We start from the raw sequence: 27,139 nt of genomic DNA, 5'->3' as shown, positions 1-27,139 counted from the left end.
ATAAATTGAAGACATTGTGACTGAACTGGGCCAGCTTGGTCCTAGGGTTCAGGTTTGGGCCAAGAAAGATGCTCATAAGCATTTATTAAGCACCTACTATGTACCAAGAACTTTACAAATATTATCTCCTTCGATCCTCACAACAACAGTTGGAGGTAGGTACTTTTGTTTTCTTCATCTTACAGTCAAGGAAACTGAGGCAGACAGAGGTGGGTCAATCAAAGCTGCCCTGGAAACATGTAAACCAAAAAGCCTTAGATGAGAACATTTGCAATGTATCCAATGGGAGACTGGATATGGAGGCACAGGAAGGTTCACAATGGCAGACAAAGGTATGTAGGGCCCCTGGTTTCAAAATATGGAAAGAATAGGCTTCAAGAGGCTGGGGACAATGGGTGATTTCATTTGAGGGTTGTTGTTGCTTGTCCTTCGTTCTGGAAAAAGACCATGACATTGGCATGGCCAAGTGGCTCAGTGAGTAAGAGTGCCGGCCCTGGAGTCGGGAGGCCTGGGATCAGTTCCGGCCTCAGATACTTAACACCCACACAAAAAAACTGGCCGTGTAACCTTGGGCAGGTTACTTAACCCCAATTGCTTTAAAAAAAAGAAAAAGACCACGACATCAGGGAGATGATGCCATGACATGCAATGAATTGGATTTAAGTGAGGCAGGGCTATGTAGAGTCACCAGCCTCATTCTTTCCTCTGGAGTCATCTGGGTCCAGTGGCAAGATATAGATAAAGATGACTGGAGATAACCCACCCAGGCTAAATTGGGGATCTTGGCCTTTTCAAGCTAAAGTGAACTAATGGGGGGGGGGCCAGGTAGCACAGCGAGTAAGAGCACCGGCCCCAGAGTTGGGATGACCTGGGATCGAATCCCGGGCTCAGACACTTAGCACCCACCCAGAAACACCTGGCCGTGTAACCTTGAGCAAGTTACTTAACCCCAATCGCTTAAAAAATAAATGAATAAATAAATAAATAAAGTGAACTAATAAAACTAAAATAATAACATAAGACAGCTTCTGCTTCCTTGCCTCATACTGCCTTGGGTCGCTTCAGCCTGGTTATCAGGTCTAGAACTATGTCAGGGGCCTTGTTCCAAGGCCTGAGAACTGGAACAAACTGAGAACAGGTCTCAGTTTGTCTGAGGTAATATTTATTCAATGATTAAGGCTAGGTAAGAAATGAGGCAGAGAATGGCCTCTTTTACCTAGTCCAAAAAAAAAAATCAATCTGGGAGGGGAAGACCCTCTGGGTTTCTGGCCCAAACAGAAACAATTGCTATTTACATTCACTTTGAGCCAATCAGGGTCCAAGCAATGACCAAGCGGGGCTTGGCCTGGGACCTGTTGTTGGCTAGTCAAAGAGAGCCTCAGTGGGGTTTAAGGCATGGTCCTTAAGTAAAAAATGTAGCCTGTAGACCCCAAGATGTCTTTTGAGGTTTCAGTGATCAAAATTCACATTCCTTTGGGCAGAGCACAGGCAAGTAAGGGTATGACAAGAACAGAAGGAAGGGAAGGGAAGGAAAGGAAGAAGGAAGGAAAGGAAAGAAGGAAGGAAGAAAGAAAGGAAGGAAGGAAGAAAGAAAGAAAGAGAAAGAAAAAAGGAAGGAAAGAAGGAACTGGTGTTGACCAACTGATCAGTCCCAGTTGGGTCCCCAGTGGTGCAGTTCCTACTCTACTACTCACAGAAGTTGTTGTTTGTCCTTCATTCTCAAAGAGAACTATGACATCAGGGAGGTGATTCCATGACATGCAAGTGAATTGGATTTAAGTGAGAGAGGGCTGTTCAGAGTCACCAGCCTCACTGTCTCCTCCTGACCAATCTGAGTCCAGTGGCAAGATATACATAAGGATGACTGGAGATGGCTTGGATACAGTGGGAGAAGTTAGTTAGATGAGCACCTTCCATGATACCTTGGACATCATAAAGTCTTGGGTATGGCCAGTTATGTCCCAGGATGAGAAGACTTGAGTTGAATGCATGTTTATGGGTGTAGCTCAGCATTTTAATAGACAGGAAGATAGTGAAGAAGCTCCCAAGATTTGTCAAAAGTGGATAACTACCACCCACTTTTGGTGATACCCATCGTTGTCAGAAGAACCTAGAATGTATCACCAAAGTTCATGAGGGCTTAGTCATGAAACTGAAGTCCATAGCAGCATGGCATTTTTTCATCACTGTTGCTAGGTTTTGAAAGCAAGGGACAAAGAAAAGGAAAGCTGCTTTTGGAGGTGAAATCCAGTTAAGAAAATGGTGTCTGGGGGTGGCTAGGTGGTGCAGTGAATAGAGCACTGGCCTTGAAGTCAGGAGGACCTGAGTTCAAATCCAACCTCAGACACTTAACACAAAATTAGCCATGTGACCTTGGGCAAGTCACTTAACCCCAATTGCCCTCCAAAAAGCAAAAAAAAAATGATGTCTATGAGAGAGGTTTGGGTTTTGTGACCACTACTTAAAATTTAGAAATAAGATGTTCCTGGGTAGAGATTTCTGGTGTACTCCTGGGATGGAGTATACCAGCCAAAGGCTGGTTTGGATTTATTTGGCAACTCTTTTGCAAATCTAATCAAAAGAGTTTTAAACTGAAAAAAAATGGGAGAAGGAGAAAACGACCTCCTATATTTGTTTACCAAGCTAGACGCCATCAGGAGCAGTGGCAATTAAGGAAGGATACTAGACTTTGAGATACCTTGAAGTTTCCAGGAGTAAAAATCTAAGAAAGGAGACAATAGTAAAATCCATAGCCTCAAGATCTATATACAAACATGCAATTTAAGCAACAGGCCTCAAAATCCATATATTTAAGCAACAAGCAAAATGGAATAGAGTTCCCAATGCAGTGTGGTTTGGTAGAAGAGAAATATGATTGGAACATGGCTCTGTGTGGGTATGACTTCCTTTTAAAAACAGGATTGGTCAAAGGGAGAGTGATATAGCATTGTATATTAAGAAGATATGTGAGGAAACTGAGGAACCAGAGGGCAGAAGCATTTAGGTAAATATCAACAGAGAGAGGAACAGAAATGATTTTGCCATCAGAGTATATAAGGGAGCCCCTTGGCAGAAGCAGGTAATAAGCTGGGGAATTCAGGAAACAGATCCTGAAAGCAGACGCATGACAGAGCTGAGATAGGGAGCTTCAATTATCCCCATATCCACTGGAGCGTGCTCTCTCTCTGCCAAAAACACAGCAACTAAGGCTTTCTTGACTTGCCTTAATGATAATTTCATCCTTCAGAAGATGGAGGAACCCACAAGGAGAAATTCCAAGCTGCATCTGTTTCTCACAGACCAGAAAGAGCTGGCTGCTAGAGTGAAAATGGTGTCCACCGGGTCAACTAAGGTGGCACTGCAGCTAATAGAGCACCTGCCCTGGAGTCAGGAGGACCTGAGTTCAAATCTGACCTCAGACACTTGACACACTTACTAGCCATGTGACCTTGGGCAAGTCTGCCCTGCCTTCCCCCCCTCCAAAAAGAAAAAAAAAGAAAATGGTGTTCCCCAACTTTGGGAGCTATGACCATGACCTCTTTGAGTTTTTAATAGAGAAGGAAAGCATTTACCCCAGTTTGGTGGGGAACAGATTTCAAAGGGTTCAGAGGAAGGAGAGGGAGGGATCCCATGGGCCAGAATTTTACAGGGAAATGGATGCTCTTCAGAATGAAATCTGAAGCCCCAAAGGGAAACAATTCTGATGAGGAGGAAAAACTGGAGTTGTCTAAAGAGGCAGAAGGGAAAAAAAAAACAACTTAGAAGATATATAAAAGATGAAACCAAGGACAGGTAACAGGAGAAGTTTTTTTTTTTTTTTGCTTTTTGGAGGGGGGAGGGCAGGGCAATTGGGGTTAAGTGACTTGCCCAAGGTCATACGGCTAGTAAAGTGTGTCAAGTGTTTGAAGCCGGATTTGAACTCAGGTCCTCCTGACTCCAGGGCCAGTCTACTCACTGCACCACCTAGCCGCCCCAACAGGATAAGTTCTAAAGGGGAGGGGAAGAAACAAGCATTTATAGAATGCTTATGGTGTACTAGGCACTGTGCTAAAAGATTTACCAATATTGTTTCATTCTATTCTTAGAACAACATTGTGAGTAGGTGCTGTTATTATCCCCATTTTACATTTATGGGGAAACTGAGGCAGACAGATGTGAAGTGACTTGCCCAGGGTCACCTGACCAGTAAGTGCCTGAGGCTGGCATAGTCCTTTAAGAACAGAGTCAGGACTTCATATGTATAATGGATATTGTATTTCTTACCTTCTCTATGGGTAGGAGAGTTGGTGGAGGAAAGGAGAGAATTTGGAACTGAAATTTTTTAAAAATTGGGTCAAGAGTAAAAAAGCAAAAAAGCTCAGAACAAGTTGGCAAGGAGTGCTAAGGAACACAAAGTTTTGTTTTCTTTTTAATCTATATTGGGGAATAAGGAAGATTAAATAAGGGATCGGACCCAGTGCTGCTGAGAGTGGATGGGACAAGTGATGACTGATAGCCTAGAGAAGACCCAGCTGTTCAAGTCTGCATTTGCCTCTGCCAAGGAGAGTGACCTTTGGACTGGGGATAATAGAACAAAGCAGGCTGATGGGGAACATCTGGTTGCCCTGGATGAAATTTGATTTCTTTGGTCTAGATGAAGTATATCTTGGGTGCTGAAAGACACAATCTGTCATAGCCAAGAAATTCTGGAGAATGGGTGAGCTCCTACAGCATTGTAGAAGTTTCTCTTGCTTTTCAAAATAGAGAAGATAATAAAGTCTGTAATCTATAGGTCAACAAGCTTGACTCTGATTCCTGGCAAACTTCTCTAAGGAGAGAGTTAGTGAACATCTAGGAAAGAGGTGAGGACGATCATAAAGATCGCCATTGGGCAAACGATTTCCCTTTTTTTCAGTTACTGTGAGAGACATCCTTAGTCTAGGAATAAACAATATTCGTTGGAAAGCCAGGAAGATTTTCATTACATTTATTCCTTTTGGATAAATGGGTAACACCCTTAATGGAGTACAGGGATTCAGACAAATGTGAGCCCTATTTTTATGCTACTTCCATTCGAATTTCTTGCCTTGTTCTAGGTGCAACCTCCCAAACTGTATCAAGCATGCATACAAGCCTCTAACCTCCTACCTGATCAGAAGCCTGGCCCTGCTAGATCAGTTGATAACACCTGAGATGACAATCAGGATCCAGCAAGATCTTGAAAGGCTGGAATATGAGGCTAAACCTAATCCGATGAAATTGAATGCATAGTCCCATGCTTGGCTTAAACCAATTGATTTCATATATCTCAAGGCGGAGGAGGCATGCAGAGATAGTTTGTCTTGAAAAAACCTTGGCATTGTAATGGACTGCAAGCTTAGCTACATTAAGAGAGGCATAGCTTTCAGCAATAAGAAAGGAGTAATTCCTCTCTATTCTGCTTTGATCGGATGGACCATAGTTGGAGTATTTGTTCAGTGCTGGTCACCATGTTTTAGGAAGGACATCACTAAGCTCCAGATCATTCCTAGGTGAGCAAACAAAATATGAAGTGTCCTAAGTCTATTCCCCATGAGGAGGATTTGCCAAAAGAACTGGAGACGTTTAGCCTAGAGAGGAGAAGGCTCCAGGGGTCCATGATAACTGTGTACAAGAGACAGTTTAGTATAGTGTGGAGGACACTGAGCCAGTGAGACCGGGGTTTTAAAATCTTGCTTTGGACAACTACTAGTTTGGCCAAATCATCTAACCTCACTGAGCTTCACTTTCCTCATCTGTAAAATGATGGGGTTAGACTCAATGGCTTCTAAGGTCTCTTCCAGTACTAAATCCTATTGGAAATGAAGGACAAATGACTCAAATCCCATGAGAAGTATTTGGACAACTCTTGTGGAAGAGGGATTGGGGGACAGCTAAGTGGCACAGTGAAGAGCACAGGCCCTGGAATCCAGAGGACCTGAGCTCAAATCTGGCCTTAGACGCTTGACACACTTACTAGACATGTGACTTTGGGCAAGTCACTTAACCCCAATTGCCCTCCAAAAAGCAAAACAAACAAACAAAAAAGAGGGGTTGGGCTTGTTTTCCTTTGGCCCCAGAGAGCAAAATGAGGAGCAAGGGATAGAAGCTTCAAAGGAGCCCATTTAGGCCTGAGTACTGGAGCTCTCCCCAAATGGGATAGTCCCATTTTTTTGGAGGTTGGAGGGGAGCTTCACTGGCCAACTTCAGGCAAAGTTTGGCCGGCCATTTGTCAGCCAGTTGTGTGGAGTCATTCTTTCTGGAGCATGGCTTGAGTTAGATGACCTCTGAGGTTACTTCCACTTTTGAAATTCTGTGATTTGGATTCTGTGATTAATCTGGTTATTTTAACAACAAAACAGCTCCCAATAGCTAAGAATAGTCTGGGAGAGCACTAAGGCACAGTTCTCACAGGCAAGCTAAGAGCTATACTTTTGGGTATTTAAAAGGTTTTTTCTTTACTTTGTCATTATGTGGTTTCTCTATTTCTGGTTGAGTGAATTAGCTAATTGATGTTATAAATATTTATCATTATAGAAACACTGCTGTGTTTCCCTGAGGTTCCCAGTTTTCCCCTTTCCAAAGCTATCCACCGGAACCAGCTGTGAGTGTTACACTGTGCAAACAAGAGATACATGGAAACCTGGAATGACAGTGCTTGAAGGTACCTCCAGGGAGGAAGCCCTCTGAGAGGTTCCCTTCCAAACTCAGAACTGTGAGCTTGGGGGAGAGCGATAACACCAACAACAATATGTAGGAATATGAACTCACATTTATACAGCAGTCACTTTGGACTTTGGTTCACGTTCTGATCCTTACTAGCTTATTAGTCCTTGACTCAGTTTCCTCATCTGTAAAATGGAGCTAACTGCCTTACATACTTCCTAGAGCTATCAGAAGGATTATCAAATGAGAATGGATAACATAAAAGTATTTTGTACTTAACACAAAACTATCCCAGTGACCTTGGGCAAGCCACTTAACCCCAACTGCCCTACCTTCCCCCCTCCAAAAAGCCAAAAAAAAAGTGTTTTGTAACTTATTGTAGTGAAAGGGAAACCTGGGCCTTTGTCCTGGTAGCAGGAATGACGACCCCAGTGGCTGCCACCTCCACTTTTCTCCTCCATTGTTTTCTAGGTTTTTTGGAGGCTTCTTAGAGCAAATGAAAAGGCATTTGTTTTTATCCCCAATTCCTGTCAAACCCAATAGGAAGACTGGACCTTGTGGGAGTGGAGAGATGCTCTACCTTTAGCCTGAGGTAAAAGAGGTAAAAGGACTGCCTGATTTTGGACTGTAGACTGGAGGAGTCAGGAAGAGAAGGGTGATGTTTAACAAAGAAGCTGAGGATGTATTTAATGAAGGAATGAATGAAGGGATTACTGTACACAAAGCCCCTTGCTAAGCAGCTGCCTATACACATAGAAAAAGAAAGCAGGCCCTGCTCCCCAGGAGCTCAGTCTGATGGAGAGGGTTGATGGGGAGAAGAAGGGACACGTGCTGAGCAGTCTGAGACTTGGGGTCTGAGAAGTGTCACCCTAAAGAGTGGGCATAGGACCCTGAACCTACAGCAGGTGCATCAGCAGGGACAATGGCAGCAGCAGCAGCAGGGGCTGGGGTAACAGCAGCAGGAGAATTGACAGGGGTAGGGGTAGGGGGCAGCATCAGCAGGGGCAGCAGGGGTAGGGGGAGCAGGAGTGGCAGTGGCAAGGCAAAAGGCAGGTGAGCCTCAGTGGATGGCAGTTAAGAATCCACAAGAACAATGGATGATCCTAGAGAAGCAGTGGAAGCTCTTTCATCTAATGATGGTTATAGCAGGGGAACTTAGCCCCAGGAGAGGGCACAGGGTAGAACTGAGAAACAGCAGAGCCTAGGGAGCTGATTGAGCCAAGCAGCTTGGGAGGTGAAGCCCCACAGGTTCAGGGCAAAGGCTTTTGTCAACCTTGACACAAGGCGGATGGCACGGAGGCCATAATTCCCCAACCTTGGAGAAGGACTTTTCCAGGGACTGAACAGGCAATGAACAAGCCTGTATTTCAGGCCTGCTACATGATGGGCTCTATGCCAGACTCTGGGACTTTAAGGAGAAAAACAAAACAATCCTTGCCCTCAAGGAGCTTACATTCTAGGGGCTGTTATATACATACAGGTTTGTCCAAAAGAAATACAGGAGGTTTAAAGGATGCCACCAGAAGTTGGGTAGAGTAGGGAAAGTCTTCATGGGAAAGTTGTGCTTGACTGAAGCTTTAGGGCTGTGTTCCCTTTCCTAGAGACACACAAATCTAATGGAAACTGTACCTAATTTAAATATTGGGGGACTGAGAATGACCTCAATGCTTAATTTTCCTTGGTTATTTACTTTGCTGTCTGATTCAGCTATGTGGCACAGTGGATAGAGCACTGGGCTGGAGTCAGGAAGACTCTTCTTCCTGAGTTCAAATCTGGCCTCAGACACTGACTGGCTGTGTGACCCTGGGCAAGTCACTTCACCCCGTTTGCCTCAGTTTCCTCATCTGTCAAATGACCTGGAGAAGGAAATGGCAAACCACTCCAGTACCATGGCTGAGAAAACCCCAAATGGGGTCACAGAAAATTGGACACAAATGAACTATGAAATTCCAATTCTGATTAAATACATTATTATTTGATTTATGATTCCTAATGCAATTCACTTGCAAGTCATGGCATCACCTTCCTGATGTCATGGTCGTCTTTGAGATCAAAGGACACACAGCAGCAACTGAGTCAGTGGGTACAAAATGCATTTGATGAATATTATCCCTCTACTGAATGTAATGAGGAGTATGATTCCAGAGTTGAGTGGCATGCCCATTCCAGTACACCTTTTATAAACTGTTACTTACAGATGAAAATTTGAATTTTTCTTAGAATATGGACTAGGACACTTGATTGACCAGTTTGGAAGATGGCCGTTTAAATGCTTGTCCCCTTTCCTATATGACTTTTTTTTTTGTCTTCTTGGAGGGGGAAAGGCAGGGCAGTTGGGGTTAAGTGACTTGCCCAAGGTCACACATCTAGAAAGTATTCAGTGTCTGAGGACAGATTTAAACTCAGGTCCTCCTCACTCCAGGGCCCGTGCTCTATTCACTGCAGCGCCACCTAGCTGCCCTTGACTTCTTTTATGTTATTAAGAAAAAATAATTGGTAAATTTCTCATTTGACCTGATAGAAATCAACTCCATTAAAAACTTGCTTTTAAACATAAAGACTGCCCTAAACCACTGTGTCTACCGCCACAATCACTGTTGTCCATTTTATGATTCTTTTTCACATTTGAAGAGATTCACTGGGAACCCCAAAATATTAAAAGGCCCAGAAGAAGGCCTCTGGTGCATTGGACAGATGTTCTATGGAGGACTCAGAGAGCGACCTTGGCAAGATTTGTCTGGGATGAGACATCAGGGAAGGGCTTTGAGCTCTACTGACAGAGTACCCACACCGATCAATTATGATAACAAAATATAAAAATAGAGGAGCATAATATGGTGGAACAAGAACTGAACTGAGAATTGGGAGAACTGGCTTCCAGTCCCCACTTGACTTTGACCTAGTATTTGTGACCTTGAACAAGTTGCTAAAACTCTCTAAGCCTCAGGCTTTTTTTTAAATTCTGTAAATTGAGGGGTTTGGATCAAATAATCTCTGTAGACATTTCTGGTGCTAGATCTTTGTTGCTCCAGGACTTCTAGGCTGTGTGCCCAAGCCAGCTTTGGACTCTGCCCTTGTCTTTTCCCAGTTGACTCCCCCAGCTGTCTGACCCTTATCGACATGGGTCATATATCTATCCCCATTTGCTTTGTGATTCTCCCAGCATATTGACCCTGTATGGCTTTACACCTGGATCTTGGCTGTCTTCTTTCCTCCTTTGTCTGACTGGGATCATTTCCGGTCGACTTCAGTCCTATAAGTGGTGACCCAGCTCTATCACTCCTTTCACCTCCCCAGCTTCACTTGGCCCCTTTCCCTTTGGCCTTGGAGAAGAGCCACAGTTAGTATCTGCAGGGCTTCCTGCCTTAGGCCTGTGGCGAGCATGAGATCCTAGGGCTAATTGCAGACTCAGGGTCACACAATGCACTCAGACTTAGTATATTCTTCCTTTTGTGGATTAACTATTCAGAAAGTTGAGATGAAAAGCTTGGAAATTTCCCCCTTGATATTTCAGCCTGTTCTCCTTGGCTCACCCAGCCTCCTATTAAAAGAAGTTATTCAGTTTGCATCTTAATGTAAAGAGAATAACTTTAATCCCTTAAATTGGTTGGTCAATCCTATTAAGCTATTTATGGTTATGGGCTTGGTCAGATCCTGGGTACAATCAGATAGGGCTCATTTGGCAGCTCTCTCTACTTTCCATATATTAAAGGGTAAGTCTCTAATAGCCTGCTTCATTATATTTCAAGAGGTGGTTTTTGTTAAGACCTTCTATTAAGGAAAGAACTACCTTGTAAGATAACAATGTGGCCCCATCAGAGTTAATTTGCTTCCTCCTCCACCTTCCCTGTTCTGCCCCCCCCCCAAAAAAAAACAACATTTTCAACTTGTAACTTTAATTGCCTCAGATGGGAGACTTTTTTAATTGCAGTTACACCAGAGGAGAGAATTAGTTAGCTCTAAGTTCTTGGTTTTCAGTCATTTTTCAATAGTATTGCAGTTGGATTTTTGGTGCAAAATAAATTTTTAATGATACCTTTGATTTTTATATCACCTACATTTCGAAATGTATTCTTTCCTCCTCTCCCTCCCAGAGAGCCATCTCTTAGAACCAGAAAGAAAAAAAGAAGAAAAAAAAGTGTTCAACGAGACTAACCAGCACTTTGAAAAAGTTTGACATTATGTATAGTATTGCATACGCATAGGCCTTTACCTCTGCAAAGGAGGGAGGGAAAGAGGGGGCAAATGTCTTCTATCTCTTCTTTGGGGCCAAGTTTGGTCATTCTAATTTCTCAGATTCAGTTTCAATTATTGTTGCCATCTTTTCCATTTACGCGGTTGTAGTTATTATGTATATCATTTTCTGGTTCTGCCTTCTTCACTCTGTATTCTTCATGTTTATGATTTCACATTCATGGACCACAACCATCCACCAATCAGTGAGAAAGGCAGCTAGGTGGCGCTGCAGTGAATAGAGTACAGTGCCTGAAGTCAGGCCAACTCTTCTTCCTGAGTTCAAATCTGGCCTTAGACACTTACTAGCCATGTGACCTTGGGCAAGTCACCTAATCCTGTTTGCCTCAGTTCTTCATCTGTAAAATGAGCTGGAGAAGGAAATGGAAAACCAAGTCCAGCATGTTTGCCAAGAAATCCCCAAATGGTATCATGGAGAGTTGTACACAACTGAAACAATTGAACAACAACAAATCAATTTATTTCTAGTCTAGTCCTTTGCCACCACAAAAAGTGCTGCTACAAATATTTTGATGTGTATTAGGACTTTCTTTCTTTCCCTGAACTCCTTGGGGTTCTACCTAGTAGTGGACTCTTTGGATCAAAGGGTATAGACATTTTAGTGACTTTCTTCCACCTAATTCCAAATTATTGCAGTTTGTTTTAACAACTGATCTAAAGTTTCTTTGCAAAGCCTCCCTCCCCTCTTAAGCTTAAACCCAATCCTAGATAAGTACTCCCACAATCCCTAAAGGGAAGAGACCCATCTAAGTTCCTCACCTGGAAAGCTCTGAAACTCTCAAATTTAGGAAACATGTTCATTTTCTCTTTCAGATTAAAATTAAATTGCCAGGCACCAAGTCTTCTGACATCACTCTGGATATCCGAGAAAAAGTTCTTGATCTTCGTACCCCCAAGCAGTAAGTTAAACATAGTAGTTGGAATAGTCTATAGTGTCAATATAGTATATAACATCAACATCTTTTTATTTAAAAGGTATAGAGTGATTTTACTTTGGTGCCTAAAGAGAGGTCACACCTATGCTATGCCAGGGCCTCCCACTGGAAAGTGAACATTTAGGGGTAGCTAGGTGGTGCAGTGAATAGAGCACCAGCCCTGGAGTCAGGAGGACCTGAGTTCAAATCTAGTCTCAGACACTTAACACTTACTAGCTGTGTGACCTTGGGCAAGTCATTTAACCACAATTGCCCTGCCCTCCCCTGTCCAAAAAAGAAAAATAAAGCTAACATTTTAGTTACTCAGGTATTTGTTTTACATAATGTCTGCATATCTGGAAGAATTCAAATGCCTTTTTAAACCCCAATTCTCAGTCAGATCTTTAGCTTATGATGCAATTAATCGACATGTCAGGACAAATGCTACAAAGTGAAGATGCTTCAAAGCCCTACATGTGAATTCTTACAAATTCTCTACTGGAATAGACAGGTGAAGAACCTAGTTTTAAAATTTGTATGTATGAGATATTAATGGTTAAATTTGATTAAAGTTAGCAAAATCCAATTCTATCATAAACTACTTGAAACAAAAATGTTAAGAATTACCTTTTTCTTGATACTTTTTTGTTTTTACTTCACATTCATTTCCAAATGCATCCTCCTTCCATCTCCTATCTATAGGCCTTCTTTAAAAAAGAAAAAGAAAAAAACAATTTAGCAAAACTGACCATCAGCCTTATTTGACAATGCATGAAGTTTTCTACCCCTACACCCCTTAGGACCTTATCTACGCAATACTCACCAAAAGATTCACAGAATTAGAATCAAAGTAGATGCCCATCAATTGGGGAATGACTAACTAAATTGTGGTCCATGGAGGTGATAGAATATTACTATATTGTCAGAAATGATAAATGTGAATAATTCAGGGAAGCCTGGGGAGACTTAGATGAACTGATGCAGAATTAAGAAAGAAAAACTAGAAAAGCAATATATATGAAGACAATAACAGTCTAGACAGAAAGAACAACAAAATGAAAATGAGGGCTATGTAATTATAGTGATTAACCTTAGATTCAAAGAAAAAATGAACAAATGTATCTCCCTCTCTTCTTTGCACCACTGGGGGACTGTTCACATACTATCAGACGGGGTCCATTGGTTGGCTTTGCTGAACTGCTTTTTTCCCCCTCTTTTTAAATTCTTTGTTATAATGTATGTTTAACTGGGTAGGGAAGGCAAGGGATGCAGAGATTTTAAAATAAAGAGAATATAAAAACAAAAGGATCCATTAAAAAGATGTAAAGATAGAGAAAAAGGCAGTTTTCCTCAACCATGCTTCACCCATTGGGGTTTTGGTTTCCATTATCTGAACTTAGATTCTCCACAGCTCAGACCTTGCTTTGCAAATAGATGTTGATGTGAATACCTATTCTACTTAACTGCTTTCAGCAGGGAATTCTTCGAAACCCAAACCAAACCACTGCAGCCTCAGTTTGGTGACATCAGTGTCTACTTGTGTATCTGACCACAGTCAGTAAAAATCCCAACGATCAAAGGGGAGTAGCTGCAGGCTGGGGAGCCACACCACTGTTATGCTTTGTTAATATAAATAATTGAAAGCTTCCTGTAGTTCAGCAAACCTTTCAAATACATAGCTGAAGTTTCAGGTTCCTTTAGGGGGTCTAGAAAATGCACATAACAGATGTCATCTAGATATAGAAACCAAATCACTTCTCTAATCTATTAAATACTGAAATAAAAACTACATTATGTGAGGGGCCGCTAGGTGGCGCAGTGAATAGAGCACAGGCCCTGGAGTCAGGAGGATCTGAGTTCAAATTCGGCCTCAGACACTTAACACACTAGCTGTGTGACCTTGGACAAGTCACTTAACTCCCCTTGCCCTGCCTTCCCCCCTCCAAAAAAAAACAAACCACTACATAATGTGAAATACAATCATAGCAAGGTTGACCTATGACAATTGGGTCTTGTAAAACCCAAACTTTGCAGCTTTCTAAATTTTGTGTACATTTTTTGATTTTGATATTTAGACATCATTGCTAATATTCACATAATTTCGGTAAGGAAAATGTTAACTCAAATGTTTGACCTTGGATGACTGAACAGAAATTCTTTTTAAAAAAAATCTAATATTTTATTTTCCTCCAATTACATGTAAGAACAATTTTAACATTTTTTTCAAATTTTGAGTTCCAAATTCTCTCCCTTCCTCCCCTCCCCCTCTCATTGAGAAGGCAGGCAATTTAACATAGGTTATACATGTGTAGTCATGCAAAACACGTTTCCATATAAGTCATGCTATGAAAGAAAAAGCAGACGAAAAAAATCCCCAAGAAAAATAAAGAAAGTAAAGAAAAAGTATGCTGCAATCTGCATTCAGACTCCACCAGTTCTTTCACTGGAGATGGACAGCACCTTTCATCATAAGTCCTTCAGAATTGTCTTGCATCATTGTATTGCTGAGAATAGCTAAGTTATTCATAGTTGATCTTCATACAATAGTGCTGTCACTGTATACAACTGAACAGAAACTTTTAAAGAACAGTACTTTAGCTCTTCAAGAATTCATAGTTTTTTTGGGGGAGCTAGGTGGCACAGTGAATAGAGTACCAGCCCTGGAGTCAGGAGGACCCAAGTTCAAATCTGGCCTCATACACTTAACACAAAACTAGCCATGTGACCTTGGGCAAGTCCCTTAACCCCAGTTGCCCTACCTTCCACTCTCCAAAAAGAAAGCAAAAAAAAAAAAAGGTAAATGCTTTTTTGGGCAACTAGGTGGTGCAGTGAATAGAGCACCAGCCCTGGAAGTCAGGAGGACCTAAGTTCAAATCCGGCCTCAGAGCCATAACATAAAAACTAGTTGTGTGACCTTGGGCAAGTCACTTAACCCCAATTGCCCTCCAAAAAGCAAAAAAAAAATTCGTAGTTTCCTTGGGGGGGAAGGGAGGCGATAAGACTAAGTTTCTTCCACTATCACAGACATGCCTTCCCTCCATAGCATGGTACATCATCTACTAGCGTATCACTCTGTGGTTGACTGAGTGATGAATCCCTCCAAATGTATGTAGAACATCGGCCACACTGTCCATCACTGCTCCATACTTAAAGATAAAATGAATGGTGAATCTTAAACATTAAGACAAAGTGGATGGTGAGTGTCCAAGTTGATTTTATGGTACTGGAATTATCCTTTCAAATGTGACTCTATGGTGAACTGAGCATTTGTTTTCCTGCGTTCTGTTAATGTTTTACTGAGTGACTGCTCTTGGTAGGAACACAAAGATAGATAAGAGATGCTCTGTGCCCCATGTTGGTGGTACTTTGGGCTTTATCTTGAAGGAAGAGAAGGTTTTACTTGCTAAATATTTAATAGAATTTTGTCTCATTTAAATATTAATGTTAATTTGGTCATTACCCAGTAAAACACAACAGGCAAATGTACTTCTCTTCTAAAAGGCTAAATTGGTTGAAATGACCAAAACAGAAACACTAGTTGAGCTCTGTCATTCTAAGGGGAGTTGCCCCCTTGGAGTAGATTTCTCTAAACAAAGAAAAATCCATGTTATCATCGACATTACTTTTTCAGCTGATTTCTTTACTTTTTCTTTTTTTGGAGTGGGGAGGGCAGGACAATTGGGGTTAAGTGCCCAAGGTCACACAGCTAGTAAGTGTTAAGTGTCTGAGGCCCCATTTGATCTCAGGTCCTGCTGACTCCAGGACCAGTGCCCTATTCACTGTACCACCCAGCCGCCCCCACCTGATTTCTTACATTGAATGTGCACTGACTCCGGCTGAGGAGAAAAATTTACTCCACTATTGAGTTTAGGTTTTCTTCTTAAAATAAAACATTATTTGCAGAATGAAAGCTAAAGAAAACGGCACTTTTAACAGAACCTGTATTATGAGCAGCAGATTTGAAAAGGTGCATGTGTACATTTCTGCCCACTGATTTATTTTGATGCATTTATATGAATTATCCCAATATGTAAACCAAACCACAATCCTTACAGCAACACAATTTCACAGATCACATAAATGGTTTTTTTTTCACTGCCTGGGGCAGGAATGTTTGCTGTTGGGTCACTGCCTGTAGAGGGAGCTCTTTCTCCTAGCCTGTAACTTCTTAAGTAGCTGAAACCTTCCAGAAAAGGTCACCTTTAGGAACTTGAGATCTGTGATTGATATTTCTAATGAGAAAGGTCTCCTGGACTTACTTAGGGAATTGATTTTCAAGTGTTTTGTTTTTATAAAGTAATACTCAATTCAAGCACTTAACAATACTTTTACTTTTTAAAAAAATGCTATTTTCTTTTAGAGATTTGAAATCTTGTAGCCTCTAGAAACAATCATCTATCCAAGTCATTTAGAAATACTCAATGTTTTTATCAGAGAAAACTGAGTAATAAGTGATGCAATCATTTACTTTTCTTTAAAGTCTTCTATATGCCATGCCCATGCATAATTCAGACACATAGCACTATGACAGAATGATGGCTGTCTCATCACCCACATTGCAGCTAAAGTGCTCGATGCTGGACAACTGAGCCATTAACTGCAAACAAATCCCAAAATCTATCAGGGACATTTTTTTTTTATCAGTGTTGAGTCAGAAGAGCCAAAAGCAAGAAAATAGAACCACTTTCATTAGTCTGGTATTGTAATTAAGCCAAAACTGAGCCTCAATTGTTAGCCCTCTGGTGAGGACTCAGGCTGCAGTAACATAGAACCTTTCAGATTTTCAACTTTGACCCAACAGGCCTGGTCAGCACAGGCCAACAAAATGAATCGAGTCATTCCATTCCGATGCCACTTTGAGGACTAATGGGGCAAACCAGTTTATTCTAGTACATATTAAGTACTTGTAATGTAATTTGTTTCTGAAAAATGTTTATGTCCATGGTATATCACTAGACATATACATAGATAACTAGAATGCAAGGTAGGGGAAAGGAGAGATTCAAGACAAAATACTCTAGGAATAGGAGTTCTCTTGTGGCTAGAAGGTATTTCAGAAGAGATGGTATCTGAGCTTCATCTTCAAGGAAGATAAGTTTTCTGAAGCAAAGATGAAGAGGAGTACATTCTAGGCTTGGGTAATATATGGAAGTAGGAGACAGCAAATCAAGTTCCCAGCATAGCTAAGTCCAGATTGGCTAGGGAGTAAGCCTGGAAAAGTATGCTGGAACCAGATTGAGGAATTTGCATTTTATCCTAGAGGCAATAGGGAGCTACTACTGATTCTTGGGGCAGTTAGGTGGCGCTGCACTGCACAAAATATGCCAGGCCTGGAGTCAGGAGGACTCCTCTTCCTGAGTTCAAATCCAGCCTCAGACACTTACCAGCTGTGTGACCCTGAGCAAGTCACTTCACCCTGTTTGCCTCAGTTCCTCATCTGTAAAATGAGCTGGAGAAGGAAATGGAAAATCAGTCCAGTACCTTTGTCAAGAAAACCCCTAATGGGGTCATGAAGAGTCAGAGGGTCACAAAGAATTGGCCACAATTGAAATGATTCAACAACAACTTATTCTCGAGTAGGGAAATGTCATGGTCAGAACAGTGTCCTGTGATATGTAGAAAGCATTGGAGATGAAAGAGAGTGGAGGAGAGGGAGAGGCTTAGGAGGTTTTTACAACAATCAAGGAGAAAGGTGATAAGGGCTGTCATGTCAGGGGAGGAAAGGGAATAAATACCAGAGGTACTGTGGAGGTCGAGTCGCTAGGGTTTGTCGGGAGCTGATTTGGTTGGGGATCATACCAACTAGAACTAGAAGAGGCTTTGGAGGTCACATTGTCCAAGCCCCCAATTTTTTAGAAGAAGAAACTGAGGTTCAGAGGGGACAGAGTCTTGCCTAGGGTCATACATGAAATGATGGAAGTGGAATTCAAAGCCGGGCCTTCTGAGTCCAGATCCAACACTCTCCCTGCTGCAGATATGTTTAGTTTGAGGTTTGGGTGGAATATCCAAGTGATGCCATACAGAAGGCAGTTGAAATGCAGGTTTGGAGGGAGGGAATAAGTATTTATGAAGAGCCAGGCTATGCATATTTTATAAATATTCTCTCATTTGAACCTTACTACAGTCTCATAGAAGGTAGGTGCTGTTATTATCCCCATTTTATAGTTGAGCAAACAGAAGCAAGCAGAGGCTAAGTGATTTGTCCAAGGTCACATAGCTAGTAAGAGTATGAGGCTGGATTTGAACTGAGGTCTTCTGACTCCAGATTCAGTACTTTATCCACTCTGACACTTAACTGCCTCTGGGAAATGTTTGAAGCTGGAATTTCGAAGTCACTCGTGTAGTAATAATGACAATTGAACCTGTAGGAACTCATAGAGGGAAGGGGACATAGGACAGAGTTCTTTGGGTGGGGCACACTTAGAGAGGGGAGGATGATGAAGAATTGGCAAAGGATCCTGAGGACAGAGCTTTGGGGTGAACCCACAGTTAGGACACTGAGAAAGAGTAGTCAGAGAGCTAGGAGGAGAAAGAACGAGGAGGGAGCAAGCAGGGGGAAGAGAGAGTGTTTAGAAGGAAGGAATGGTCAGTAGTGCTGAATGTTCCCAGAAAGTCAAGAGGAGAGACGACTGAGAAAAGGACATCAGGTTTAGTGAGCTCCAGGTCTTGGGTGACTCTTAAGAGAGCCCTGGCATTTCAGTCGTCTCTGCATTCAAAGCCAATTGCAGGGGGTTGAGCAGAGAGCCGGTGGAAGCATTGGATGGAGTAAATGCCTCCTTTGTGGAATTTAGCTGTGAAAGGGAGTAGAGATATAGTGCCAGTTTGTGGAGATGACAGGATCAAAGGAAGGTTTTTTTAAAACAGACTTTTTGTTATAATTTGTTTTTATATCCCCTAGATTTTCCTCTGTATCTCTTCCTTTCCCCTTCCAGAAAACCATCCCTTATAACAACAAAAAAGGGAGGAAGGAAGAAAGAGAGAAAGAACCATCATCTCTTGTCTCTGCTTTGGGGTCAAGTTTGGTCTTTCTAATTTCTCAATGTTCAGTTCAAAGGAATATTTTTTAAAGGATTTGAAAGATTTAAACATATTTGTAGCCAACAGGGAAGGAAGCAGTGGCTAGGAAGAGACTGAAGATGAGAGAAAGAATGATTAGCCAAGCTCCTGAAAGGGAGGAGATCAGATGAGATTGAGGTCACCAGGGAATCTGAGTAAAACTTTTCGGCCCTCACTTAGTAGCAGAGAAGTCTGAATTTTTTTCTTTTTCTTTTATGGGGTGTACCTTCTTGTAAAGTTTGGGTTGGGTATTTGGTCAGAGGTTCTGTGTCATCTGTGACTTCCACAAAACTCCCCCCAAATTCCCATTTAATATCTTATGTCAACCTTCGATATATCAAAAATCTGATGGAAAAGTGGCAACGTGGAAGGGAGAACTATATAAAGTTTATGAAGGATTTTATAGACATTGTCTCATTTGAGACAATGATCTTCTGAGGTGGGGACAGCTATTATTATCCCCGCTTTACAGATGTAGAAACCAGGGCTCAGAAAGGTTGTCTGTCTGTGATCACACAGCTGTTAAGTACTAAGGGGGAATTTGATCCCAGATCTTCCTGATCTAGTACATGAAGCCTCTCAAAGGACAAAGTGCAGGTTTATGAAGAGTGAGGTGGATGGTAAGAGGATGGTGACCATTTGGGGGAGTTTCAGAGTTGAAGGTCTTGGAGGTGGAACAGCCTTGCATGCCATACCTGTAACCCTAATGTGACTCCTGTGAATGGTTGAAGTACAGTGGAAGGGGAGGTCTTGGCAGTTAAAGAGGTTAACTGGCTGTTCATATGGTTATCAACATGAATATAGAATGATTAAGGATAAGGGCAAGAGTTTGGTTGGAAAGAAAAGCCAAGTACTGAACTCACTGAGGAAGAAGAAAGTCAGGCCCAAAGGGTGACAGTTGACAGTACACATCTGGACAAGGTGAGATAGCTGGATGGCAGAAACCTCAGCAGAGGAGAGTTTGCTGACTGATGGAGGGTGTGAAATGGGTTGTGGGAACTGGATGGCTCCTTTGGTCCTTATTAGAGTGGGGATATGAGAGGAGTGGCCAGCATTAAAGAAGGATGATAAGGTTGATTATGGGAGGAAGAAAACTAGCTTGAAGGGAGAGGGATTCCAGAGGGTCCATTGATAGGGTGCAGTGGGGGCAGAGGATAGAGACTGATGTGGATAGGACTAAGAGATAGCAGGGAAGAGGACATTTGGTTTAATCAAAAGTTACAGTTGGAAGGGCACTGTAATGGCTCTGTCACCCAAACTGCAACCTTAGCCTGAGATTGTGTTACCCAAACTTCACAACAAATTATCCATTGATTAAGTGATACCTCATCCATGAATCTTCACCTTCCACATATCATTCATAGTTTCTTTTCTCTTACTCCAGTGAAGGAAATATCTTCTCATTTTTGTTTCAGTTTCTAACACATTTATTCCTATATTTTAGTAAGCTGCTCCTGCACCTTCCCCATCCTGTGGACAGCAAGACTGGAAAAGCGAGTTTTATCACAGAAAAGGAGATCCTTGAAGTCATCTTGACCATGAAAAGAGAGCTTGATTTCATTAATTTTTTCTGAAACCATAATGGGGGTAAGATAAGATGTTGTTCAGTAAGACTAGAAACATCATCAGAGTCCAAGATGCTGAATGGTTCTGTTGATGATGAGATCGTCCATTTACAGGGTGATCACTAAGAAACTGAGGATGTCTGCTGATCGATCAATACAATAGTTAGAACAATGGAAATATTTAAACCATGGAATGGTTAGTCCTTTTGTGTCAATAGTCTTAAGGACTCAAACCAACGGAAGAGGCAATGGCATAATCTATTGCTTGACAATTGGCCATTAGGATGGCAAAAACAAACCAAACTAAAGCAAAAGGACCTTATTTCTATGTTATTTGGTTTATTTTAGTTAAACTGTATAGACTTGGTTTATGATGAAGTAGCTGAAATTATCCCATAGTTGGTATACAGGATGTCCCAAAAGTCCAAGCTTAATTTTAAACTGCACTAGGATTTGGGGACACTCTGTTTATAGATATTAGCATTTTCATCATACACGTTTGAGTGGAAAAGGAAATGAAGGGAAACTGTAATCTTTGAGCAATTTGGACCTGTTTGAAATATTTGTTATTAGTCACATTTTAAAATATTTTTAAAACTTTTTTTTTCCTATGCAACCTTATAGTTATTACCAGTGCCTTTTTGGGGGTACTCTGCGTTATACTGTGACAACTGAACACCTTGAATTATGAAAGGCATTTAGAGAAACAAGTGGCATTCTTACCAGTTGGGTACATCTCCCTCATTTCCAGTCTTTCTTCTCAGCTGGTGACATGTGCTAGTCTTTTGTCCCTGCTCTTGTTAAGTGTTCAGGTATAATCTACTCATAGATAATAATGTACCCCCCCCCCCATCAGTCAGAGCCTTCCTTTACAAGTTAGCAATAAAAGAAACGTTTATCTTCCAAAATGGGCTATTCTTGCTAGTTTTTCTTCAATCTCGGGAGTGAATTGAGAACATGGAAAGGGAACAATTGAAAACCGATCATCCTTCTCCCACCAGAGCTTAGGGCAATCAGGACCCCAGCAGGTGTGTCCTGGAGGTAGTTTAGCCCCTCGGCTGAAGGGCCAGGGAGAATCTGGGCTGTGATTAGGTCAAGTAGAACCAAGCAGGACTGGGACTATGATCAATTGGCTGTGCTCAAGCAGAAAGAGCTCTATGGAATTTAAAATTGAAATCACCCTGGTGACTCTGGAGGAGACAGAAAGGGAAGGCAAAGACTGAGTGGCTAAGTAGGGTGGGAGTGATTTAAGTCCCCAAAATGATTTGGATCAAAAGAGTAACCTACTCTGCCTGCTTTGTGGTCTTAGCATTTCCTTTATCTAGGCAATATTTTAAGAGTTTATTTGGATTATGCCCCAAAGTATAAGCTCTGGGTAAGCATTTCTCTTCTCCAAAGAATAGCAATGAATCAGTGGGAAATGTACTACCCCACCCCCTATTTTATGTGCTGGTCCTAATTAGAAGGATTCTATCACTCAAGTAAGGTGAGCTGGATGACTGGGTACACTTTGTCCCTGGAAGAGAAGACAGCATTTCCAGGCCAAAATTGCATTGGGCATTGCTTGTGTGGTTCTGTATTAATTATGTAATGAAATTGAGCTTCAAGAACAATGTAATTTAGTTCAGTGATTTATAGCCATCTAGAAATCATCTTACTTCACTGTCCTTGGGGTCAGAAGTAGTCATTTTTGACCATTCAGAGGTCTTGCTACTTTTAAAGAGAAATATTCAGATTTCTAGAATGGTAGAGTTTATCAAGCAATCAACAGGAATTTTGTAAGCTCCCTACTGTGTGCCAGGCACCGTGCTAGGAATAGTCCCTGGCCTCAGTGTTCTCTTAAAGGAGAAGACATGAACATTTATCCCTGAGGAACTGCTTCAAGTACCCTGGGATACTGTGGCACTCTATTTTCCACTAACGGAAAGCCAGCAAGTAATTTGAAACAGGTTCAGGACTGGAGAATCCAGCCTCTGCTGGGAGGCAGTTCTTATACCCATAGGCTAGTTAAGGAAGTCCCCTATCCTACTGCCCTAGGAACTCTTATTTCTTGGCTCATTCTTAGGGCCTTTCCACAAAAAGAAGAGTAAAAAAAAGACCCAGTGTACAGTAGGAATCATTTATGGGCCAAGTAATTACTCTTACATACACAAGAAATGCTAAAGATAAGAGATGGCACACATTAGTAGAATTACATAGGATTCAGTAACTTGTAACTACTGTTACAATCTACTCATGAAGCAGTTTGCAAGACTTCTGATTAGGCCTTTTACATTTCACCTTGGCTCTGCACTGTGCAAACAGCTCCTGTTATATGTGGTAAAATGGTCAGGCCTGGGCCAATCCTCTTATTAGCGCTCATCCTCTCCAGGGCAGAAGCTCAGTTCTGTCTCTGCTGAGACCACCTGCTCTGCTCATTAGATCAGGATTCCCAGACCTTTTGAACTCACAAGGTTGCCTCCAAGCCTACCTCTAGAACCATGTTCAGTCACCTCAGGAAAGGGAGCACATAACAAAAAAGACTTCCAGGGCCCCAGGCACAAGCTTGTTTAGCTCTGCCCATTCCCCTACCTCCTGATTGTAAAAGAAGACACAAAGAGCTCACTATGTGAGACAGGCACAGCAGAGAGAAGGAAATGAATACTGTCCTTTTAACTCATGTAGACCACCCTCCCCCATGCTGCTGTCATGCTGTAAGAGGATGACCAAGAGACAATTCAGAATTGACTACATCATACTAAAGCACCAGATCCTTTCAGTGCTGGGCCACCATAGAACCAAAATTAGACCCTAAAGCCTAGATAGTCACCATAACCTGACATGGGGACCCATGCAGTCCCTGCAACATACACATTGTAAGTGTACACTTACAAAGAACAGCTGTTGGGCCCAGGGGCAGGTGGGGGTCCTGGGACACTCACATACCCTCTCTTTCTCTCTCCCACTAAGGGGTCACTCTAAGCTCTGAACTAAGTTTAATCCTTGGGAAGCCTGTCCCCTTAAAGAGGGGCATCAGATTCTTTTTCTCTTGCCCCTACCCCAGAACTCTGGAGAAAATAACTTAGCATTTAGGTTTGGTTAATGTCTAGGGTCTCCCCCAAAAGGAGAAAAGAAGAAAGGTAGTTGCTATATAATGTAAATCAGGTATAGAACAGCTATTTGTAGGGGCAGACAGGTGGCGCAGTAAGAGTGCCGGCCCCAGAGTCAGGAGACCTGGGATCGAATCCAGGCTCAGATACTTAGTACCCACCCAGAAACACCTGGCCATATAACCTTGAGCAAGTTACTTAACCCCAATTGCTTAAAAAAAAAAGAACAGCTATTTGTTTCTTCCACAAAAAGACTCACAAGTCCGCCATTGACAGCAAAAGCAAAACCTTTACATGCAAAAGCAGTAATTTATAACCACTGTTATGTTCATCTAGAAGGTTCATAGGATGATAAAACAATAGCTGATCGTCATTACCCAGATGGAAACTGAAGCCAGAGAAGTTAAGGGATTTCCCAGAGTCACACAACTATTAAATGGCCAGAGGTGGGCAGATGAAACATTGAAATCTGAAGCACTTTGTGCGATTACTGACTTGGCTTTTCACCTGTGATTAGGTTCGGTACTGTCTCCTTCAAGCTCCATGTCTTCTAGCAAGCTAGGCCCATCTGCCTGCTTGTGGCCATCTTGTCCAAAAAGGAGGAGTATCACACAAGGGGCTCTTCCTAAAGTATGGCCAATGCCAGCTAAGGAACCCAGGAATTCCTGAAGTAGTCACTCTAAAGATCATTGTTTGGGCACCTATGCTCAGGGAAGGAAACTGAAAGCAGAAGAGGCACCCAGAGGCCCAAGATCCCAACTTAGGCATGTGTGTTTAGAGCCACACTAAATTATGGGAAGTCACATAAAGAGAATTTGACTTACAACATAACTCTGGAGAGAGGAAGGGAGTGCCAGAGGGGAGAGACTCACCTTTTAAAGTCTACTGAGTGGGTAGCTCTTCCTAATTTAGTGACCAATCCTCTTTGATATAGCTTTAATGAAGCTCCATCCTGACCTCCCCTGCCACTCCATCCATCACAGCACCTTCCAGGATTTGCGATGTCATTCCAAAATACTACTGTCTTCCATATTGGGCCCATGTGTTCCTGAAAGTAACCAGGACCCAGGTTTATCCCTAATCATGCTCCATGGGATGGCTGCTTTCATGTAGGTATATGCAAAATAAATAGCAGGTAATTTTGGGGGGAGTATAGGGAACAAAGATGTGCTCACAACTCAGGGGACTGAGAAATCTTAGAGACACTTTTGCTATAGAAGACCACCAGATTTCTTTGCTACAGAAGACCAAACTCCACCAATGCAAATCTAGAAAAGAGAATACACAAGAGAAATTCACTTCTTGTCACTATTTTGTGGCGAACCTTTTTCACTGTTTCCAATTAGAGATGTCAAACATGCAGCTTGTAGACCCCATGTGGCCCATAACACTCATGAGTGTGACCAGAAGCAGATTAAAATGAAACTGGGAAATATTTAACAAGATAAATAAAAATATGGTAAAACATAGATAATAGTACATTTTAAAACTAAGTTAATATTCTGCCTGCAGAGATCCCTTATGTATGAATTAGTGCCCTGCTCTGTCCCATCACCTTTCTATTTGAGTTTGAAACCACTGAATTAGAGGACTCAGTTCCTAAAGCCACAGTTTGAGCATATCACTAAGCCTCTGGTCCTCAGGAGTTATTTCAATCCATTATTCTGTCCTATAATCCCCCGGGGCATATGCATAGCCCTGGATATGCTCTGATTAGCTTTTGGCTTCCTAATTCCAAACTTGAACATTTTAAGATAATATATTTTAAGAATTTCTTGATTGCATCATGGATTCTCCCATTTAATCCCCGTAATGGAACCATCCATCAGTTCTTAGAACAGCAATTGATAATTTGTAAATGACTATGAAGCAAGTAATTCAAGTATAGTGTCATACTCAGTCAACCTTCTAACTGTAAATGCTTGTGAAGGTAACCAAAGTAAGATAATATAAAAATCATTTCCACTTCTGTAACCCATTGTTGTCAGGGCCAGAACCCCATTGATGGACAGACTTGGGTACAATTTTAGGGGATCTCTCACAAAATCTCTCTGGCACATGCCTCCACTCAAGTAAACCTGGGAATATCAGTATCTGTCTTCCTTTATTCTCCCCCCAAAGGACCCTTAGTTCCCCTGCAAGCATGTAGGTTAACAAGATATCTTTTATGTAACCTAACAAAAAATATAGAATGGGTATGAGCATATATACCCAGTGATTCCCCTCAGAAAAGTGGGAAGGACTTACCTTACTACCCACTATATTTGATTTCAGTTTGCATTCTAGTATTCATCTATTCAAAGCCTAACAGGAGAAGAAAGAGAAATCATCTGGGGTAGAAAGGATCTAAGGGCCCCCAAATTTAAGGGAATTAAAAGTCTGGTTAATAGAAGTTTTTAAAAATTGATGTTATTTAAACTAAAATCCACATTCCCTCATAAGTGAATCAATAATTTTTTATGGGTGAGGTAATGGAAGGAAGTCTCTTAGGTAGGGAGAACACAGATGAGTGCTGGGGAAACTAGAAATACCCTCCTGCCTGGCCTAGATCTGAGAGAAGAGGGGAAAATGGTTTCTTCAGTCTCTCAACCTGGAGCCTATGGAAGAGTTGTGTGGGAAGAGTGAATGGTTGGGATGGAAAGGGGAAGTAGGAGGGTATGCTACAGAGTGCGTTTCCTTGGTGGAGGGCAGGGGAAGAGATAGGAGCTTCATACTGGTTTTCATTAGGGGGGAGTGGCACCTCAGGAGACCTCCTTTATGAGAAAAGATCATGCTTCGGGCGGAGGCAGGCCAGGAAGGCGTGGCACGGCTGGCAGACGCAGGCCTGGAAGGGGCCTGATCAACTCGGAGGGCAAGTCTTCCCACCAACCACAAGGTCCACTACCAGGCCTATCACCAAAGGGCTGGGACTGGAAAGAGCAAGGTAAGAAGCAAATACAGGGGCCCCTGTACTGGACAGCAAACACTCCTGGGGCTACCACTTCATAGCCCAGAAATCTTTTTTTAAAAAAAAAAAGCCCCTTTCAGGACCTCCAAAGACGAGGATGACAGAGTGAACCCCATTTGCTTCAAACCCTGCCTCTGACCCTGAAAATATAGAAACTATTGTCCAGGGCAAAACCCTCTAGAGTAAAGGCTTGGGATCCTAGAGGAAGGGCGTGGCTAGGACCCTGCCTCAAAATGGGTAGAAAGCAGACTACAAAGACAAAGACTCTGGAGTCCTACTATCCTCAGAGGGAGGAACCAACCTCAGAGGGAGACAATGTGGACTCCACACCCAAAGCTGAAATTTCAACAGGGAATGGATCCAAACACAGAAGGCACTCCTAGATGAGATCAAAAGGAACTTTGAAAGCAAAATGAGAGAGATAGAAGACAAAATGAATAATTCTCTCAAAACAAAAATAACAATTCGAAAAACATTATAATGAGGAAAACATCTCTCTAAAAAGAAAAGTGTATGATATGGAAAAGGAGCTTCAAAAATTAACCAAGGAAAATGATTTGCTAAAAACCAGAATTAAACAAATGGAAACAAATAACTCTATGAGGAACCAAGAATTAGCCAAGCAAAACAACAAGAATGAAAAATTACAAA

The 27,139-nt window shown here is 41.9% G+C and overlaps 1 protein-coding gene across 1 annotated transcript in view; it reads left to right on the top strand.

Moving 5' to 3' along the window:
• The window catches only part of DNAAF6 (dynein axonemal assembly factor 6), a 70,691-nt gene extending 49,331 nt beyond the window's left edge, over positions 1-21,360 (top strand). The window contains exons 6-7 of the mRNA XM_069100447.1: positions 11,731-11,816; positions 20,332-21,360. Of these exons, the coding sequence (XP_068956548.1) occupies positions 11,731-11,816; positions 20,332-20,461 (216 nt within the window). The 3' untranslated portion in view covers positions 20,462-21,360. The remainder of the gene's footprint in view (positions 1-11,730; positions 11,817-20,331) is intronic.
• Positions 21,361-27,139: the final 5,779 nt, after the last annotated feature.

Source organism: Petaurus breviceps, unplaced genomic scaffold (assembly GCF_028583685.1).
Source record: "Petaurus breviceps papuanus isolate PSGF00001 unplaced genomic scaffold, PetGlider_PUasm1.0 400, whole genome shotgun sequence".
Lineage (NCBI taxonomy): Eukaryota > Metazoa > Chordata > Mammalia > Diprotodontia > Petauridae > Petaurus > Petaurus breviceps.
This window is presented reverse-complemented; position numbering and strand designations above follow the sequence as displayed.